This window comes from Polyodon spathula, chromosome 23 (genome assembly GCF_017654505.1).
Source record: "Polyodon spathula isolate WHYD16114869_AA chromosome 23, ASM1765450v1, whole genome shotgun sequence".
Lineage (NCBI taxonomy): Eukaryota > Metazoa > Chordata > Actinopteri > Acipenseriformes > Polyodontidae > Polyodon > Polyodon spathula.
The window spans coordinates 26,077,929-26,100,178 of record NC_054556.1 but is presented as its reverse complement, the minus strand read 5'-3'; the positions used below and the strand labels follow the sequence as shown (position 1 = coordinate 26,100,178).

General features: G+C 40.4%; 1 protein-coding gene across 5 annotated transcripts; it reads right to left on the bottom strand.

Moving 5' to 3' along the window:
- Window positions 1-967: 967 nt before the first annotated feature.
- On the bottom strand, window positions 968-19,407 carry LOC121298064 (transcription factor AP-2 gamma-like). Of its 5 annotated transcripts, none has more exons than XM_041224841.1 (8): window positions 19,216-19,407; window positions 8,991-9,455; window positions 8,481-8,532; window positions 6,285-6,368; window positions 5,291-5,513; window positions 4,140-4,258; window positions 3,302-3,443; window positions 968-2,545 (listed from the first exon to the last, which is right to left on the bottom strand). In XM_041224841.1, exons 1-8 carry the CDS (start codon window positions 19,243-19,245, stop codon window positions 2,254-2,256), a joined length of 1,407 nt encoding a protein of 468 aa, XP_041080775.1. In that variant the 5' UTR covers window positions 19,246-19,407; the 3' UTR covers window positions 968-2,253. The 5 variants fall into 5 exon arrangements, with proteins under 5 accessions (XP_041080775.1, XP_041080773.1, XP_041080774.1 ...); XM_041224839.1 differs by lacking the exon at window positions 19,216-19,407 and adding an exon at window positions 12,291-12,599; XM_041224840.1 differs by lacking the exon at window positions 19,216-19,407 and adding an exon at window positions 12,291-12,599 and having other exon boundaries at window positions 6,297-6,368.
- Window positions 19,408-22,250: the final 2,843 nt, after the last annotated feature.

Here is a 22,250-nt window from a genome sequence, read left to right as displayed (position 1 = left end):
AGATTCAATCAGTGTCTTGTGCTGAGCCATCTGCAATGTGTTATTTTATAGGAACACAATGTCCTGATTTTCTTTCTACATTCTGCTTAACCTCCCTGTTGGTCATACTTGTCATTCTTGGTTTGCAAATTGGCATCGGGCAATGTCCTTTTGTTCTCTCGGAAGCTCAGGGGAAGGACAGTACTTTCGGATGCTTGTGTGCTTGTCCAACGTAGCGAGCGGCTTCCTATTTCATTTGTAAACAGATTACACCATCATCTTTGATATGGAAGGAATGCGAGAGGTTGATCTGCACACGCATCTACAAAGACCACCTTTAGATAACCACTGGCACATTTTAAACAGATCATCCCACGAGGCCACCCTCGCTCCTGCTTGCAAATGCTGTGCTTGCACCCTGACACTCATTATCACCACTGGGTTAGACCCAGCAGGGGGTGCTGCTCCGCACTCTTCTCCGAGACCCCTATCATCACGGTTCTGTGCCTGAACAATGATTGGTAGTCAGAGCCATTCATCTCTGTCTGCACATTAAAGACTGAAAGAACCAGAATAAAATTAACACTCCATTAGAGTGAATACTTGGGTATCTCTATTCAACAAGTTTAAAAATCATTGCAGCCATGAAAATAAATCTATAAAGTAAATGTTGAGTGCATAATGTCAGGAACTGGACATGATAATAATGTAACCCCCAATGAGCCATGTCCTCTTTTAAAAATAAAGTAGTATATAAAACCATTTAAACCAGAAAATTAAATTGCTTTATTGAATGGCTGAGTCAGACAGATAATGGCGGTCGTTTGGTATTTTTTTTACAGATTGCTTTTCCCACAATGCACCTTGCTCTTTTACTGAAAACAATCTGCAAGTATTACTTTGAGTTTCACAAGAGGCGGCGGCACTGTACCACATCAAAGACTCACGCTACTAGAGAAAGTAAAAGGACAAAACTGTACAAAGTCACTTTAAAATTACCCTGTTTTATTTCATTTTATTTTAAAAGATACCTTTGCATGAACATTAACACGAAACTTCTCAGCATCCCATCATAACCGATCACATTTCTTCTAAATAAAGAGCTGAAACCCATTTACAAAATTAAAACTTTTTTTTTTTTGAAGTTAAGCATTAAATCACCAGTATTTACAAATCCCATTAAATTACAACATAAATAAGAATATTTACATTCAAGAAAAAAAAAAAAATTCCAAGAGTACCTTTTTTTTTTTTAAAACTTAATAACAATAATAATAATAATAATAATAATGATGATGATGAAACCAACAATAATGTGCCTTTATGTTCACAGGTCTGACCCCTGAAATGGATTGGGCAGGTTTAATGCACAGTTTGCATGACTCTGCAACTGTCTGTCTTGTGCACTCATTTCTGCTTTTTACAGCTTGCATGGCTCCCCTTGTGCTATTGTTTCTTCTTGCATGGGGACACTTGTGCTAAAGTTATTTGTTTGCTTGTTTCACGTGTTTGTGGCTTTCTTGCTTGCCCCACTTGTTTTGCATGTTATTGTGCACTGTCCGTTCGGAAAAGAGAAAACGCTGCTTTCAGCCAAAAAAAAAAACAAAAAATATAAATCATGTGAAAGGAGCGGCCATTCAGCATGAACAGATTGGTCGGTTGGAGAGTGAAGACAAAGCTGGTGGATAGATTTCCATGATTTTTTGTGAACTGAAAGCTAGCTTCCCCACCCCAACACTCTACCAATAAAACACTGCTTTAACTGTACTGTAGTGATGCCTAGTGTTAAAAAACGCCAGCTGCTGCCCTCGTACAATGTCCACTGCAGTTAAAATGGCACAGACTGTCTAGACTGCTCGCTAGTTGTGTGTATTCAGCCCAGTGTCCAGTGGCAGCAACTTCATCTAGCAAAGCATTCTCACACAACGCAGGACAGCAACAGGCTGCTGCTGAATCCTCCTGTTCCTTCAAGCAGCGTACCGATCCTCTTCGACAAAAAAATGGCACCCCTGCACCTCTGCAGGAGTTCTTACTCATTTCCAGCAGGTAAGACCACCTCTTTCAAAAAATACAAATAAAAAAAGTACCGCCGGGGGAGGTCGGAAAGGGAAGCTGGGTGTTACAAAATAAAATGTAAAAAGTGGCTTAGGAGAAAAGTTGCAGGTTAAGAGGCATACATGTAAAAAATATTAAAATAAAATGAAAAAAAATTTAGGATGTGGGAAATGTTAAGGTGCAACCCACCCCACGCCCCCCTCCCTCTCCTCTGGAAGCTCACTTCCGGTGCTTGTCCATTTTCTCTACAGATTTGCTGCCGTCCGAGGAGCCCTGCTGCTCGCTCCCGGAGCTCAGGTACATTTTGTCCACCTGCTTGAGCGCCTCGTTCAGGTAGTTCTGCAGGGAGGTCATGGCAGCGCAGATTGCGGGTCCTCCGAAGCCATGGGTGATGAGGCTGAAGTGAGTCAGGCAGCCCTGGATCCCGGGCTCCAGGATGGGCACGGGCCGGGAGTTCCCCAGCGGAGATCGGTCTTGGGTCAGCACCTCTGTGAACTCTTTGCAGATCTGCCTGGAAGAAGCAAAGAGAAACAGAAGATGTGAATACATGGAGAACGATAGGTTGCTATTACTAACAATCAGAACTTCCTTTAAACACAACATGCTTTTCCATTACTTTATAAAACCGGTATCTTAAAACCTCCTGTTTTGGTTTTGACATATACATATCAAGAACTGATCAACAGCCAATCAGTTTGACAGAAATGTTTTTCAACAAGGTATTATTATACAGCACAGCTGTTCAACTAGATATTCTTGACGCATTGCCAGCGAGACAGGCATATTTAATTTGCCAAGAACTTGCTAGAGTTCCTTGGACATGCAAGACATTGACCGATATGTACAGAAGCACAGTCTCGGTGCCCTTCTGCACGGACAGGCAAACAGATTCAGAGTTGTTGCTCTGCCAGACCCTCGCTATACCAGAAGCCATCAAGTTTTATGCTCTACGCTGTCAGTCTAAAGTACAAAATACCCACATTTTATAATGCTCTAATTACATGTTACTTCATTAAGGCGGCTGAAATTAATTAAGTGACAGGATATGATTTTGAGTGGATGCCACATCCTAAACCAGGCTGCCCTGTGTGGCCCTGCTCCAGAGGTGTGTGTACTGAGTAGTGGACAGGGGCACACTCGACAGTCCTGCCATTGCCCTCAAACCTGGAGCCACAGCCAGGGGCTCAGATCGGCCAGCGCTAAGGCGAGACAGCTTTGAATTCAGAATACAGCTGCACACAGCAGGCTGCGTGGGCTCGGAACTCACTTTGCGGCGAGCAGCATGTTCTTGCGATTGTTGACCTCGTTGCGTTCCACATGCGGGCGGCCCAGGTACTCGGCCATGGCCTTGGCAGGGAACTCCGTCTCGCAGACGTAGCCGAAGTCACGGGCCAGGTGCACAGCCTCACCTGTCGGTGGAAAACATCCATGGTTAGTGAGCACAGCTTGACACCACCAGGGATATATAGGGTCACTGCACCCACTCAAGTGAACAGCGGATAGTCAAAACACAGCTCTTTAGAGTTAAACGCACTGAAAAAGTTTGTCATTTTAATTGAGCATTTCAGACTAACCTCTCTGTTTTCGGGCTATTATGGGCAATGAACATTTTCCCCATCTGTATGGCTCCCAGTGTTGTGCAGTCTCATTAGTGTGTCCAGCTCAGGGACAGGCCCAGTTTTAATGGGTTTGTGCCACTTACCTCACCCATCTTCCCCTACAGCAGCAACAGAACCTACTTCTCGATAGACATGCACTTAGTTTGCAGACGCATTTGTTCAAAAAAGACTTAACAGTTGTTAATCCCTTTTGGCAACGGATTGCATGCATTGACAATTAATTCTTAACTGCAAGCTGTAAAACATTTAATAGGGTGCATCATCTGAATCCTAAACGGAGAACAAAAAAAGATAATGCCACTGCTAGTTGCTTGGCAACCTCAATTTCATATAGAAAATCCTGTTCAATAATGTCAATTCTTCCTTAATACTTCCAGGCAAAAGAGAGAAACTGGGATTTGAAACAGAGGCGCTATTTCTGGTGACTGCAGCCTCAGCCCTTCCACCGCTCAGACAGCGAAGCGACGCAAACACAGAGACGCCTACCTTCTACCAGTGCTGTCAGCAACGTGACATTCGCTGCCTTCCGTCTGCCGGCAGGGAGGTTCAGACCGATTTTATCCAGCTTTTCCCGCAAGGAGCGGCCCCCGTTTTTGGATTTTGCTCTGGAGGAAGAAAAGTAATACCCCAAATAAGTTTGACACTTAAGGATTTTTTGCAGATGTTTCACAGGAAACATACTGCTTTGATAAGTGTCCTCCAGACAAAATACAAAACCAGAGTTTGAGATAAGACTGGACAATACAGGAATTTTTTATTGCTCCAAAAACATGGCAATCACAAACAGAAAGGACTAAAACCAAACAGGATTACCCCACTAGGCTGCTCAACATGGGTCTTTCAATCTTTTACTTTCATTATGTATTTTGTTTGTAATTAGAGCACCTCTTCAGCATGTCATCATCATACCCTAAACTTAACCATGAATCAATCCAACCTCAAAATAAATAAGTCAGGGTTAAGCTTAAGAGAACACAACATCAACTGTAAGGGAAACCTCTATCTCCCCACTCGCTGTAGCGTTTCTGTTTGACTGCAGCAGCGCTTCATACAGAGCTGGGTGAGAGCCGACAGCCATGGGGCCCCCCCGACCCCCGACCCCCGACCTACTTTACAACGCGTCTCATGCTCAGCGTCTGTCTCTAGCACATGGGAAGTAAAAAAACATGCTCTCCAGATGACCAGAGCCATTTAGCTCTCCCCAAGAGTCTGGAGACAGACAAACACACAGGATCAACTAGATCTAGAATCAATTCAATTAAGGATGAGAATATCTACTAGTTAATTTAATTCCAACAAGTTTAGGGAATAAGAATTTCTTTAATAACATAATTCTATGTGAAGGACCACAGGAGTATTTGGGAGGCCCCCAATTTTGCCTTTACTTATTTCAGGCTTAAGCTGAGAGAACATGAAGCCACTTTGTGGAGTGGAACCTTCTTTTAGCAGGCTAGGTTTCAGGCCACTGCACGGCACACCAGGGGAGACTTGGGGTTTGATTCAGCAAAGTTGCCTCAAACTAGGTCTCACAGAACCAGATTTCAGGCTGCTGTTTCTGAAAAAGTGGCTTTGCATTCCTTCAGCTTCAGACTCGGGGCCCAGAGGGAAAGGCAGGGAGGTGGGCTTGCGGAACTGACCTGCGGAGAACCCCTCCCAGCAGGGAGGCATTGAGACACTCCGGTGGGGACAGGCGGCGCTGAACCTCGGACACCGTCACCTTGTACTTGGAGGTGGAGCTGAGCAGGGAGAGGCGGCCAGGCACAGAGCAGAACACCTCGGTGGGGTTCGATACCATCCCCAGCAAGCCCTCCTTCTGATAAGGGTTCATGAGGGCATTCCCCTTCGACAGAGTCACCGGGCCTGTGGAGCAAGCAGCGAAAAGTTAAATATGCATTCTGACTTCAATTCTTCAAAGGGGAGGGGAGGGGGTTAATATCATAGCATAACCCCTTCAATAACGACACTTGAATAAACAATGAATAAAATAAATATGTATAAGATGCATCACTTTTGTAAGTTTGCAACCGTTAGTGGAAGCAGATCTACAGTGCGTACTGGCATGTAGTATGGAGTTCAGTGGGTCACTTAAGAGGGAAAAGTCCTGTGACCAGAAAATCCTTTCAGAAAAACTTTTGGTTTCTATATTCTTGTTTGGAATTTATAACCCTACTACAGAAATGACAAAACCAACTGCAGAACCTGCTGCTTGAAACCTATTAACCATCTTGCTTCTTCACAGATCATGGATATGTGAAGCACACCTCCATCCTAGCAGTCTTGAAAAAGCAACAAGACGCTCTCATCACAGGCCTTTGTTTAATCACACCAACCCAGGAAAAGAACACTCTCATTGGGAATCTCAATTCATTTCTCCCCATCTCCCTTCTCTTCCTTTTACATGAGCCTGCACTACTGAAATTGATTACTTCTTTCAACAGAAGTGCAACTCGAAAGACTAAATAAAACATAAGCATTGAAAGAACCCCTCAGACTTGTCCGACACTTTCCTGAAAAACAGACACCGGCCTCCGGCACTCCCAGCGAAACGAGGAACGAATCAGAGCCGCATTATATATATAGGGATATATATATATATATATATATATTTTTTTTTTTTTATATATATTATACCTTCATCCTCACCAGCAAGAAAGCCACTCCCAAAATAACTCCTCCGAATACGATCCTGACTCGTGCCACTTCTCATTCCTAATACTGAGACAAGAACAGCGCAAACTTTTAGCACACAAGCACAGAATAACCTGGGCACACTAAGAGATTACAAAACATTCAAAGATGATCATAAAAGACTTTCAATGGACATGTGTTTCGTAGTGCTAAATGTTACAGTATCTAGCCCCTATCTGCAGTCCTGCATACTGTAGAAGTAAAGTTCGAGACACTGTACAACCATACAGCCTCAAATGTTTTTTTCAACGCAGCCTGGGAATCCTTGTTATGCCAACTATGCCTCATTATCACCACCCTGTATCACCTTCATTACCATCTTTGGTGGAGCTCAAGTTACGCATTTAAAAGAGTCAGAGCTCTTGAAAAATGAAAACACCTTTGTAATGCAAGGAGGAGATTTCTACACTAGCAACAATGGTTTGTTTGCAAAGGACCTTGCATAAGAAGAGCAGGCTCTCCTGCTTTCAAGCCATCCAGGTTCACTATCCAAGGGGCAGGTACTCAAGCACCTTGTGTAATTGTCCTATTGATGGGACATTAGGCCCAATGGGGGTTAGGTAAATACAGAAGACCCAACTGTGAATGGGCTCTCACTAGGAAAATGAGTTGGTTTAAGAGGCAGCTTATTTTTTTCTTCTCCAATTGTCTGGAAATTGTTCCAAGTATATACAGAAGAATGCACTACAGAAGCAGTGGGACAGATCTTTTGAAAGAGAGCAATGTTAAATAGCTTTGCAGAACACACAAAACAATAACTCCAACAGCCTGCTCTGGAGATACAGGTAAAGGGAACTCAGCTGTCCTGCTATTAAAACGGCTCGGCCCGTTTGCAGTTCACTATTCCTGGCCCCAGTGAGCTTAATCGAAGGGGTCTGATGGGATAGTTTCAGCATAAGCAATAAGTAGAGTTTCAAATTAAAAGTCCCTTGGGCGAGCACTGCAGCCAGCACTGTGTTATCACCACAACAAACAAACAGAAAAAGGGCAGTCTGTTAGGAATTGCAAATTATTCAAAGCTAACAGAGTCAATGTAAGGTTCAGGTCCAAGCTCGGTCACAGGCTCACATAACATATTAAAGCTTCAAGAAGTCATTACATTTAGCCAGTGAACCCAAGGAAGAGATGTATTTGCATAAAAGGGATCAGCAGAAGCAGAACGACCACATATTCACTACTGTTCGCACTACGTTAGGCTAATATTGGAGCAGTTGCCCTGGATTATGAGCAGGGCTGGGGGTAAATTCAAATTCCATTTCCAATTCCTTTTTAAAATAAGTTTCCAATTCCCCATTCCCTTTTAAATCAGTTCCAACACAACATTGGTTAAAATTGTAATTAGTAGTATTCTGTTAAAATGAGCTTGTCACAGTGGCAACAAATTTCTTCAATTGAAGTCACTGTTAGTCAATTAAACTGGCTTCAAATGAAAGCCGTTGAACGCACAATCACAACAATTATTAAGTCTCTACAATATAAATTTCTGTCTAAGTAATTGGGATTTGATTTGGAACTGAAAATACGGGAATTAAACCCAACCCTGCTTATTCCAAAGGGATAGTATGATCATTTAAATTAGGTCAACAAAACAGGCTTTCCAAACAACAGGGCTGTGTTTCTCAAGGACCAGCACAGCTGTGAATGTTTTATGTAAGTAGTGTGTGTACTGTACAGAAACTTGTTAATATAATTCATAACCATATACTGTGGCGGCATCTCTGTGTTAAATAACAGTGTATCATCGCTGATGCCATGTATTAATATACACATTAAAAAAAAAATAATAATAATCTGGTTCAAGGATAAATTGGCCGGCAATGCTATTCAATATTCTGTTGTGCCTTATCAGATCAAATATGAGAAGGCTGAAACCAAAAACCTACGATTAACCAAAATACATCAACTGCGTGGGCATTCCTTTCTTACTCAACGCAGAACCAGCAACGTGTAGCTCTGGAAAGTAAGCTCTCCCTCCAGAATTTAAGCGCCTATTCATAATAATAATATTGCGTTTTATTACAAACTAAAAACACAAGGCATTAACTCGAGGCATCTTGTCTGCAATTAGTTATAGTGTTTTAAATATTCCCCTGAGCAAAACACTTTTTTTGTGTGTGTTAACATAAGAAATGAACTTACCTTTTTTAATTACTGTCTGGTCTGCCATCACGATGCTATTATCATCCACATGCTGGGGAAAAAAAGGGAATAAACTTAAATAAGGGACAACAGGATTTGAATGTTCTAGATTTGTAGTTGTAAAAACTTAAAAACGAGACCAAGATATACTGTATATTTGTCTGATTTTTTTAAAATGTTTTAAACTTACAAAAATGTAGTAAATGACGGCGTTCCTCTAAAAAAAAAATAATCAAATCCAGTGTAGTTTACGACAAGTATATTTGCATTCAATAATATACACACTTCACTTATTGACAAGTTGGGTTTTCTGGTTCAATTAACAAATCCTGCTGTATAGACTTCTTTTTAAGAAAGTCTTAGAATCTGATTAAAACCAATCTGCAGAAAACACTGAGTTAACACGGGCTGTGCAGACTACTGGTCAACCTCTCAATAATATCTATATTATTGTTTCTCTGTTTATATATAACTTTCAGCGAGTCCTAATAAATCGTGCCAAGCACACACCTGCACGTCGTCCATGCTTTGCCCAATGTCATGCAGTCCCATGCTCTCTCCGATGATCCCCGAATCAATCTGGTGACCATGGGGCAGTAGAAGTTCCGGCCGGCGGAATGCCTCTCTTCTCCCGCTGATTGAGCCCGACTCCAGTCCGAGTATCTGACTGGCCAGACCGGAGCGCCCAATCCCCGAATGGTCTTGGTTCTGTCTGCTGGGCCATCCTTGCTGCTGATTAGGCACTGGCGGGCCCGATTGGTGGAGAGAATTGATGGAAAACGGATCTCCCAAGTGGGAAAAGGGATCGCTGGATTGGGCGTATGAAAGCGGCTGGTATGGTGGAGGAAAGTAAGGGGGCTGGAAATCCGAGCTGCCCGAATGAGAGAGCTGGGGAGCCGGGCTGTAGAGGTGCTGGCTCACCGCTGACAAGTGTGGAAGCCGAGGGTTCCCATTGTTGCTGCCGTCGTGCCGTTCCTGCGGGTAAAATACATCGTTACAGCTGTTTCTAACAGTACAATCAACATTACTGATTCATTTTATTATGTAAACAGTTTATCATATAAACCCTAAAAAACGCGTTGCAGACTAGTTTTAAATATATTCGATAGAAGTGTATTACTTATTAAATATAAAAATGCACATCTAATTTGTACCTAATCAATGCAGCATAAGTAATCCAAAACGAGGTAAAAATGCAGAAGAATAAAGGTAGCCTATATGTGTACGCTAATCCTCCCAGCAAGTTCTAAAGAGTTTGAAGTGTGAGTATGAAGCATGGATATAAAGTATGCTAGCTAAACTACCCATTTCAACAGAACGTCTTTAAAAGCAACACGTACCCAGATAAGTATGTAATTATATATAGTTCTTATTTTTAAAAAATAATATAAACATGAAAACACTCTGCTGGTAATTACTGTCACGGTCGACCTCGGGGGTTCAAACCCGACTGTATTCCCAATAGAAACATTAAAACCCTAATAAAACGCTTTCTTGTGGTTTCACCAGTCACTGGCTTCCTACGAAGATTAAATTTAAACTACCGAACTATCCTCTCAGAAACCGTTTTAATATAAATGCATTCACTGTTGTTACTGCAATGGGAACCTTAGGCTACCCGCATTATTTACAGGTTGAATGGATATGTTTAACAGCAAGTGTGCACACCGAGTAAATGTCGTTTATAAGTTTTTATAAGTGTTACGCTTTCATATTAGACTCAGCATTGTTTTCCTTCTGAATGCACATATTAGAAAACCATTCAAACAATATGTTTAAGAATGAAATTTTATAGCCCCGATTTTCAGAACAGCTTGATATTTAGTTTGAGAATAGCCCACAGGGGAATAAAAAAAGATTTGCGGCGATTTAATTATTTACGCAATCTTAATAACATACAACTCTGCAGCACGCAATAGGTAAATTTGATCATGGTTCCCTCCCTTCAATACGAACCCTTCTCTGAAACAAAAAACAAAACATTTCAGCAGCGATACAGTATATGCAAATGGATGCATTTTGGAAAACACAACACAACACATGAGAGACTGCGATTGGCAGTCCTAATTGTGAAAAATAAACAGGCCCTATATGTAGAAAAATGCAATAAATATTGATGTTAAAAAAAAAAAAAAAAAAAAAAAAAAAAAAAGCTTTGTATGCAAGTTAAACTTTTTTACCCCCCCCCCCCCCCCCCCCCCCCCCCCCCCCCCCCCCCCCCGCTCTTCTGCTCTGTTTGCACCCACATACGATCTTCATCCTCCCTCTCTAATGCAGTGTTCTGCTTGGTTCTTTGAAGCGCATTATAATAATTGTACAAAATGTTTAAAACAGACATAGAAATCATCACGACGAGCGACTGCTGCCAAGCCTGGCTTCTGAGGCAGGGCATTTCAAAGTCTGCAGGAGAATTTGCGCAACAAGGACGAGCTAATAAAAGACTGAAAAGAGGGATTCCAGGAGCTTGACGCCCAGAGGTCCAACCGGCCCGCATTTCTAAATGACTCTATTGATGGCAAATTGCTGATCTAATCTGGAGGAGACAAGGCGACGGTGCTGACCAGACCGTGACAAATCCGGGTTATGAAGGACATGGGATGAACGAAAACGGTATAATATTGAAATCCTAACACAAACGGACTCATTTTCGTATTCAAGAATACATAGGGTTACCGTAATACTAAAACCAGACCTTTTCTAACTTGGGTCTATCGAAATTCAATATGGTTAGTGTCTCCCTCCCTCGGTTCACGGGGTTGTCAATCCGTGCTCTTATTTGAAGGAAACCTCTAAACCAGTTTAACTGGCTCGTTGAGTTTCATCATCATGCCGGTTCTGACTCAGGGTTTACCGACACAGGGGAAGGGTTTGCAGCAACCCCAAACACAGCCCATTGTTCCTGTGTGTAGTTCTGCATACTGTGCAGAGATTTTAACAGAGGGTTACTTTAAAAAGAAGGGACAGCGCATGCAGTCAAATGAGGCAGCTGGAGACGGCATCAACACACCAGCAATCCAGTGGGGGAAAAACCGTGCGACACGTAAATAATGATCCGAGTTCTGTGAAGACTATCCAACTTGCTAAACTTGTCGCAGTCAATGAGAAAAGGCTCCTACATGATAAACTGAAGATGTCAGATTGTTATTTTCTTGCTAAATACGACTCTGAACCCGGTTTGCCCTGTGAGAAAACTCACTCAGTTCCCCACCTTGGAACGACACCTGACAACCCTTAAATCCCAAATTAAGAGCAGCTAATGGCCCTACATCAGCCAAAGCAACGCGAGCAGTTAGACTGAGGTTAAACTGAAATGCAGCCTATTAAAATAATGCCGTGGCTACTCTCGTGTTTTCCTTTTCACTTAGGTTTTACCTCTAATCGCATAAACTATCACCTCGTTAACTTGTACTTAGTGCCATCTTGTCAAATGCGTTAGCAGATTGTGAAAGCGCCTTTCCTGTAATGGACCATTACCTCTATTGTTCGGACAAATAAATAGATGCTCCAAACTAGGGCAGGCTGCAATAAAAAGAGCTCGATTCCGTTTCGTTAAATCATGTTTCTTAATATCTCGAACGGAAACACCCTGCCCTGTGCTGTATACATAAACAAATTACATTTCACCGTCAGCGTGTATACTCAGACAGGATATTCAGAGTCAGTTAGGCATCGGATAACCACCCTTTTACAATCTGTTATTACAAACGGGTTAAATTTACATTCTTGTGCACTTAAATACATGTACATATATAATATATATCTATATCTATCTATCTATAGAGAGAGAGAGAGAGAGAGAGTAGCGCTCACCTCGCAGTCATCTTCGTATTTGACGTTATCAGCTAGTTTCCACAACATGATTGCTCGCTGATTCGACCCAAATTCAAAGCAGCCCGGTAGATATATCCCAAAAGCGCTCTTGAAATAACCCGAACACGCTCGGTCACAGTAATTTTTCCGCTCGTAAAGCACGGAGTATTGCAGTCAATGCATTCGAATCACATCTAAGAATAAGCGCACAATCTGCAAATCGGGACTATAGCGTCTTCAACGGAGGAGTTACGCAATACTATACTATTCTATAACTAGCGCTGACTGTCTGAATCTAAACTCGTTCTGACGGCCACGGTTCTATTTCGCTACCCCTCTGGGTCATTGTAATCTAATTGGACGGGATTAAATTAGCATAATCCCTCCTGGGAGGCGTGACGGGGGAATGTCACCTGTGCATTGTCTCAGGGGCGGGACTTCAACCCGGGAGGTGGCTCCTGGTTTGCAACTGGCCAATATAGTTGTCACTGTTCCCATTTGATTGGCTATTGGTCGCCTATGAGTTTTGTCGTTTGCTGACCGTCTTTGTTTCTGAATCTTGCAAAACACACTGAAATCTTTTGGATGTTTTCTTGAAGACGAAGATATGTTTCCCAGTCAAACTGTATAAATCATATCTGGTAAATATAAACTAGAATTGGTCAGTTTCTGCAGGAGACAATTGAAAAAATTCAAATCTATAAAGATAAAAAGTTTTCCATCATCATTCAATCTATGCAGGGGTGTGTGTATCGTTTATTTTGCTAAAGAACTCTGCTATTTCCATTTTACTATCCTGGGACCCCCTTTATTTCATCTTTATACAGTACATTTATACAGCACCTTATGTCATAGACTCCAAAGTGCTCTACAGAAAACATAACACAGAGCATAATAAAACATTAAAACATCTTAAAGACTATAATAAAGAATATTTTAAATAAAAGTAAATACATTTGCAATCATGTTTATTTAAAACATAATAATAATAACAATAATAATAATAAAAATAATAATAATAATAAAAAAAGACTACAATAAAAAGGCTTGTGTATATAAATAAGTCTTCAATCTTGACATAAAAACAGCAAGACTCCTCCTAGCTTCTCTGACAAAAAAAGCAGAGAATTCCATAATGTAGGAGCCTTATAAGAAAAGATCCTTCCTCTCATACTATTTAACCAAGATCCCTGCATCCTGAGATGCAAGATTCCTCCTAGGGATGTATGGGATCAGCTGCGTTTGTAAATAACTGGGTGCTAATCCATTAAGGGCTTTATAAGTTAAAAAATAAAATCTTAAAATCAATTCGAAACTGCACAGGAAGTCAGTGTAAGGAGGTCAAGACAGGAGTAACATGTTCACCCTTTTCTGGTTTTAGTTAGAATTCTTGCAGCAGCATTATGAATAAGCTAGAAGCGAGATACTAAATACTTTGGAAACCCGGAAAAAAGTGCATTACAATAGTCAATTCTCGCTGAAACAAAGGCATGCATTAGCCTCTCAGCATCAAATACAGAAACAACAGATCGAAGTTTAGCTATATTTCTCGAATGATAAAAAGACGCTTTAGTCATTTTCCTAATGTGAGAATCAAATGATAGAACAGGATCAAAAATGACCCCCAAAGAAATGCATAAGTATGCATGGGGTTTGTTGTTATTGTTATCGTTATCGGAATCTTTTGATCCTCAGATTGACAAGGATCGGGCAGCCAGAAGAGGTAATGCACCGATGTTTGTTGAAAAGATCAACTAAAATTATCTGAAAAAAAAAAACAGACAAAATAAAATATCAACACATGCATTACATAGCACACATTGGTGCAAACTATACTTGTACGAGCACATCTAATTGTATGTATTTATTTTGGTAAGTGCTAATTTGATATATTTGGCATTTAAGTACTACAGGGTCCTACAACAGTCATAGACACAACTGAACAGGCATTACATACAAGACATAAGTATTTCCTAGGCTACTGAAGAATTTTAAAACGCTGCATTTCCAGCACATTTCAGCCGAACACACGAGCTTGGACAGTATCTGTTTAGATACCGTTCCCGCTTGGATATTTCGCAAATTAACACTTGCGCAATCGGTACAGCCACCTTGCCTTTTCACATGTATATTATTAAGACAGGAGAGCAATTCAAATTGTGAATAATTATACTGCGGTATCGGTAATGCGCGCTAAGGACCTTTCCTCGCAGAGCTGTACTCAAGAATGCGTAGCGCAGGCTTTAAGGGTTTTTTTTTGGTTTGTTTTTTAATCAAAGTAGCGTATGCAAAATTCGGTGTAGAAGCATTGCCCCCTGCCCCCCCCCCCCCGCCCATGCTCCACAGCGCGGTGTCACAGGACCCATGTTAATCGCCTGTTATTGTGAATAGCGCTTCAGCTGAATTAAACATAAATCGCATGCGATTGATTTTAAACGCGTTCCTGGTATTCGTTCGAATTGTTTGTACACCGTTCTTTAGGTGATCCAAAAACATCAAAATAAACACTACGGTGCAAAATACATCAGTACTAAAACGAGTTCGTTATCTGTACAGACAGGATTTGTGTTGAATTCCTGGGTAACAGTTTATATTACAGTAACATAAACTTAAGAGTCATGCCATGAAATGCTATGGTGGTAGCTTTAAAACAGTCGTTAGACCTATATAGGAATGTGTACGAAATCATTGAGAATTTGTATAGCAATGACAAGCCTGCGAGAGGACTTCTGTTAAATGAGGCTAGGATCATGCTATACATACACACACACACACACACACACACATAATTATATATATATATATATATACACACACACACACACGATGCCGTTATACTTTTTAGGGTCATGTCATTTCTGACTACGTCTATATAACACGTCTCTTTGAAACCACCGCAACTCAAATTCTTCGAAAGCGTGTATTTAAATTGATGGAGCGCTGGAAGCAGTCTGGGGTCATTAAAATATGTTTGTCAGAAAGACTGTACATTTAATTATATCAATGAGATTTCGCCTTTCGTTAAGATAACATGTAAAATTCAGATTAATAATAATGAAAGAAATATTTAATAGGCTTTTTTATTATTATTATTATTATCATTATTATTATTATTATTATATCTGGTTGGGAAAAAACGAGTCACATTGACATTTCACACCGCCATTGAAAGACTTAATTGGTCAGAAACTGCCCCACTCTTCTCATTAATTAAAATAGCATAATGATAAAGCAAGAGTAACACTAATGAAAATGTCTTCAGAGTTAATCACCTGTGGCGTCACCGCTGACAGATAACCCAGTGCTACGGCGCCCCGACCCTGCCTTCCGTCGACCCTGCTTTCACATCGACCCTGAATTACAACCCAGTGCTACCGCGCCCCGACCCTGCCTTCCGTCGAGCCTGGGTTCAATCGACCCTGCTTTCACATCGACCCTGAATTACAACCCAGTGCTACCGCGCCCCGACCCTGCCTTCCGTCGACCCTGGATTCAATCGACCCTGCTTTCACATCGACCCTGAATTACAACCCAGTGCTACCGCGCCCCGACCCTGCCTTCCGTCGAGCCTGCTTTCACATCGACCCTGAATTACAACCCAGTGCTACCGCGCCCCGACCCTGCGTTCCGTCGAGCCTGGTTTCCCTCGACCCTGCTTTCACATCGACCCTGCTTTCACATCGACCCTGAATTACAACCCAGCCGGCAAAGCAGAGGTACCAACGCTCTTATTAGGATAATATTTCACTACAGTTCATTTGAAATATATATTATTCCTTACAACATCTTACAATTCTAGATAGATAGATTCAGTTCTGAAGACAACGATTGTATCCACGTTGGGTTCATCAATGATCCGGTGCTGTAGGCGATTGCATGCGTTCCAACCGGATGCTTAGTGCTATTAATATTATAGCGGGATTGCAGGGGACTGTTGCACGGAGTATTTTACTTTTAGATTGGAGATTTTGGATGTATTTTTTGTATTTTTTTAAATTATATATCAGGTCACGGAAAAACAAATACCAGCATTGAGGAGTCACGACTCTCTTTTTTATGATCATGGCTGGAATTGTAGCATCGGGTTCTAGTTTGGACAAATCAGAACAACGTGTTTGGAATGTTTTGGGCTGGCGGAAGGCTTAGCAGTCTGAAATAATGGTTCTACCTCTTCTCTTACATGACTCGTTGCTGCCTCGCAGTGTGAATATGCAGATAGGCCGACTCCTATTGTTCAGATATCCCGACAGCGCTCACCCCATTGCTGACTAGCCTCCTAACAGGTAGAGTATAGGTCCGGATCAAGCGCTTTAATGGACTTCGGATGTAGTAGCCGCTAGATGGCGCTAAATAAGCGGTGTTGAAATAATTGTAAGAGTTTAATAGTAACACAGTTAGGTTCAGGAGTAGAGATTAGGTTTAGGAATAAGGATTATGTTAGTGGTAGACATTACGTTAATCGGTAGAGGGTAGATTTAGAGGTTAGAGCGTATAGGGCTCTTAAGTTGTTTATTTGAAGATATTTAACATCAGCTTTTTAGAAAATAAAACCGATCACTTCACAGTGCTAAATACTATGTGAATATGACTCCAAATGTCTTTCTGTGTGATAAGAATAGCCTAAAACGGAATTCGGTATTCTCTTTAATTAATCATAATTACATAAGTATATTTCTATGCACGCCTATTGTCCTCTAAGAAAACATCTGTAGCCGGGTTCCTGGGTGTTCAATTAAATAAACAAATACTACGTTTATGGAAACCCCTATTGGTTAAGAACTCTCTAATTGTATGCTCTATTTGAATGGTTCTAGAACGGTTCTTCAAAGAACTTTAAAAGTCCTTCCAGAACTAGCTGTTACAGAACGCACCTTTCTTTTAATAATTGCATTATTCGTTCATTTTGTTTAGTTATTAACCCACTGTGCCAAAAAAGAAGGAACCCCCCCCCCCACTAAATACAAACAGCTCAGAATCTGTTTCTGGGTCGCCCCCAGACTGCGCGGATTAGGCGCTACCACTAAAAGAAAACAAAATTAAAATGACAAGCGAGGCAGAAAAACAGACCCTTTTCTGCAGATAAAGACTACAATTAGGCCCGAAAATCTCCTGCTTCTCTTCTCATGAGCTGGTACCCGGTCCCTTAATTTAACCCACATAATCGCGGGCGATTCCCCTCACCTCTTGGCTCTTCATCACCATTTTTGGTGGAGCTCATCTTTGTTTCTCTCTTTATTTTTAAGAGAGAGAGAACTCCCTTGAAATGCAAATGCACAGCTTTATACACTGCTTGTAATAGAAGCGCATGTTTATATTCGTTTCAAAGGGACCTCGGGGTAATTAACACCCACGATTTGAATAAATAATGAGGACTCTACGCTTTGAAGCTATTCATATTGAAGAGCGCTTATTGACTCGTCTCAGAGACGGTGGGATCATCTCTCTCGTTTGATTCTGCACGAATTCCTCCAGTCTTCACTGAGCCGCTGGAGTCATTACACTCCTTGAGAAGAAGAAGAAGAAGAAGAAGAATGTCTGCCGCTGAAACAAGAAGCGACACAAAGCTGTGAAAGACACAGCTTGAGCTGTAGTTGGTAATAGCCTCATCTTTTGGTCTTTCCTCCCGCTGCCTTGTCTAAGTTTTGTAGACAACGCGCTCAGTTCAGTTTATATGGCTTGGCATTCGTTCATTTTTTTATTTCTCCTTTTCTTTTGCACTTGTTTTCCCCTCCAAGCTCTCAATGTACAGATTCACAAACCCTAAATGAACCCAAGGAGTAACACACTGTTGTAAAAGCAGCTGTTCTCGAGCACCTGTATTGTTGTTTGTGAATGGTGTTTGCTATACAGGTAATATCAGTAAGTCTGTGTGTGCAGGTATATGGGCTTTTCTATTGGGGATTCCTTCGTATTGTTCACGCTTCTTAAACCACGCTGTGTCACGCAAGTTGTAGTGGATTTGTGAATTAAGTTCAGAATGTATGGGCTTGTGATAAACACGAGTTTTAGGTTAGTTCACAAAATTTAAATTAATCATTGTTATTGCTCAAACTGTCAAAACGATCACGACTCTTCTCTTGAATTGTGACTTCGCGTTTCTGCACTACAGGCTGAAAAAAAAAAAAAAAAAAACAGAATTAACTCAACAAGTAACGACGTGGTTTATTAAACCAATATTTGAAATCCATGCGATTTACCTGAATTGATATTGTAATGCAGAGATCACATTGAAAAGCACGTACAGGTCACACGACTTTATTTGGTAATCAAGGGAAAGTGTTAATTAGTGCTGGAAAATATTGCTCCTTACATAGCTTAATTATTTTAATTAAAAATGATACTGTATATTTTACTAATCCTCTGTGTTGAAATAAGAGAGGGGTATCTGATTATCATGCGTGTTAAATCTGTAGGGGTCTGTGATTGTTATTATTATTATTATTATTATTAGTTTTTCTCAGTTGAATTAGTGTAAAAGTGTTGATAGGGGGCATTTACAAAAGTTCACGGGAAAGGTTTTTGACGTTCGCTCTGCACTCTTCGTTAAAACGCAATTTCACTTCAAGCCTAACTGGGTTGTATTGAACTTTTATTTTGCCTATATCAATTATTAAACCCGGGGCTGGAAAGCGCGCAGGAAATCCACGCACCTTGTCTGCTTCGTGACAATCCGACTATTTTCTTGCTCCGTTATTGCTCATTATTCCAATTATTGATTGATTTAATTAAATGAAAATACACACTAGGAATTGCACCCCAAAAAAAACCGTGTTAATCGAATAATGAATGATGCTTCGGTATAGAGACGCACATAAGCATGTTTTACAGGGCATAACGTTGAATGGCATTTCATTTAATAATGAACTAAAACCTTTTTTTTTTGTTATAAAACTAAATTGAATAATTAGAACAAAAGTCACATTACCTGCCAGTCTATCCTTTCCAGCAAAGTCATGATACAGGGTTCACTCGGTAGAGTGTTTTTTTCTTTTTTTTGTTTTTTTCCCCAGAAGGTCTTGCAAGTTGCTTGATCCGAATTGTAACCTGCGCTGCGGGACTCACCTGCACATTTCTTTCTTTCTTTCTTTTTCTCTCTGTCTTTCTCTCTACCTGCGCTGCGGGACGCACCTGAACGTCTCTCTCTACCCGCGCAGGCGCACTCCAATTTACCTGCGAGGCGGGCAATTAGAAATGCCATCCCTGTTTAGACAACATTCCAATCATTATCGAGAGCCCAGATCATATTCTTCTGCAGAATCATTATATCACACCCAACTACAAAGGAGGAAGACAACAACAATCGATACCTGCATCCAGGCTTGGTGGATCCCATAGGCTTTTCAGCATCAGCACGCAATCTTCACGTTTTGGTTAGATCACTTTTTCCTTTTTACAGCTGTTGATGCCCTTTCCTCATTCTTCCGACAATTTACTGGCTGAGTTTTATTTCATTTTTCTATGCTTTTTATACAATAAGACCGGTTGTTCAGTGTGCCTGGTATAGAAGCGTGTTTTTTTTTTTTTTTTTTTGTTAGCCAGCTGGTCATGTGTTTGCATAATTTGCTAAACATACGGTAAAAACTGGTTAATGCAAATGCCCCGAACGGTAAATATTTCAGTTTCAAATACAGTTACATTGACGTGCATAACCTTTTGTGTTGCGATGGAAAAAGGTGTGAAAGTACCAATTTTCTGTCAAGAACAAGACGCACATGCGCACGTATTCTTCTTATTGTGTACCTACACAACCTTTTTCTTTTTGCTCCAAACAGCTTTCCTTTTTCAAATTATTGAAATATATATATAGAGAGAGAGAAATATATATATATATATATATATATATATATATATATATATATATATATATATATATATATATATATATATATATATAATATATATGCATAGAATTTCTAAAGATTTCTAGTTTAGGCCTCTCATAGGTTCCTCTTAAAAACATCAATTAGAATAACCCCATAAATCCTGCTTGTATAGGCTAATACAATTTTATCTCAGGGGAAACAAACTATGACTTACTCTTTGGACAAATAAACGAAATATCAGTTATTTTTTAAAGTCAATATATTTTAATACACGTTGATTGAATAATGAACCATAATTTCCCCATTAATTAAATTATATTTAAAAGAAAAAAAAAACTTAAAAAAAATAACAAAATCTAAATAAAATTTAACTGTTCTAATTACGCTTCCCTATAGAAAAGAAGAAGGCAGAGCGTTGCTGCCTGGATTTGTTCGCCTACGCCTATGGTATATATATATATATATTAAATAAGGTTTATGAGCTTTTAAGGTTTCATATTTTACAGACTCATGAGGGCGATGGAAAACATGATTATTGCCATTTTATTTTATTATAAAAATAAAAAAAGCACTGTAGCCAGTAATATTGGTTGCTATATTAAGTTTACTCGTTTTTGCATTTCAATATTTTATTGTTATTCTCAAAATTAGCATATTGTCAGTACCCGTGGTGTATACCGTACTCAAAGGTGTTTCTGGTTGCTAGAAGACAGTAGACATGGATGGACTTGACGTTCCGCAGCCTCCTCTGATGATATTGAATAAACATTTTTTGCTTATCAGAAACTTGTATTCCAAAATTGCCCACAAACATAGAAACATGACATTTTTCTTCGCGTTTTGTACCTCTCTGTGTGTGTGGGTGGGTGTAGCGGAAGATATGGTAAACTACAATTAAGAAGAAAAACATTAACACGAAAAAGTCTTAATACACACGTTTACCGTGTTTATGATGGCCTTAATTTATGAGAAAGCAGAACGATTCTGCGGGTAGATAAGACGCACTGCTTTGCCAGACACGCACCTCCACCCCGTCGCATTTAAGAGCAGGTGCCTAGTTATCTCTTCTAGTTCAACCAACCATAGTCTCGTTGTCTTGTCCCTACCATCAGTTAAGACTGCTCTCATTTTCAGTGAATTGGGAATTGGGCTAATTGGGATCGGTGAGACCAGCTGATTATAATGTATTTATTTTAAAAGAGAACGATATGATCTAGGAGCCACGTTACTATTGGGTGTACCTGTGCTTTCCCTGACGGCGATAAGACTGGGGTTAATTATTAAATGCATTAACGCATCAATCAAATTGCGCAAGAGATGTATTGCTACAACCGTATATGTAAAACTGCAACTATTTCCACCAAAATTGATGTATTTATATAAAAAAACTGTTCCAGCTCCTTTATATTTCTACTTATTATTGCATTGTATTCAATACATCACTCGACGCCCAGGCGCATTGGTTTCCATAAGGTCTCCACATAATCAGGCTGCGTAAAACCAGACATCCCGACTGCGTTGTGATCTCGTTTGGATTAAAGACCGTAAGCCAACACCACAACATTACTGTGCACAAACTGACAGACCACCCGGCTCCAGATTTGAGCCGACATACACATTAATCACACTTGCTTGTGAAAGAAACGAATGGTAATAACCTGGGTTTCAGCGTGTGTCGATCGCCATCGTGTGCACATAGAATAACACTGCAAAGCTTACAAAAACATCATGCCACCCAAACGCTCGGTTTACACGGTCACATTTCTCACATCAAAACAGCTTCACTTCACATGGTTTTCTTGAACTACCAGTGAAGATGAAGTTAGTAAATTTATTACAATGTGCAACTCGAGGTTTATCTCACGAGAAATGCCACTTTTTTTGCCTTTTTCGTTTTTATGGGTTAAAGTACCAGTATGTAAAATGCATGAATCATATTTGTATTCCACAAATAGTCTTTGTGGAAAGTTAATCGTTACAAATTGTAAATACGACTCAGAAACTTACAAATCACATGCAAAACCCGCACTCGCTGGCAATGTACTCAGGTTAAGTTATTTGGTGCGGGGGGGCTTACAGACAGTGACCGCTGTACAGCATCTACTCGCCCGGGGATATACAGCCCAACCACGAAAAG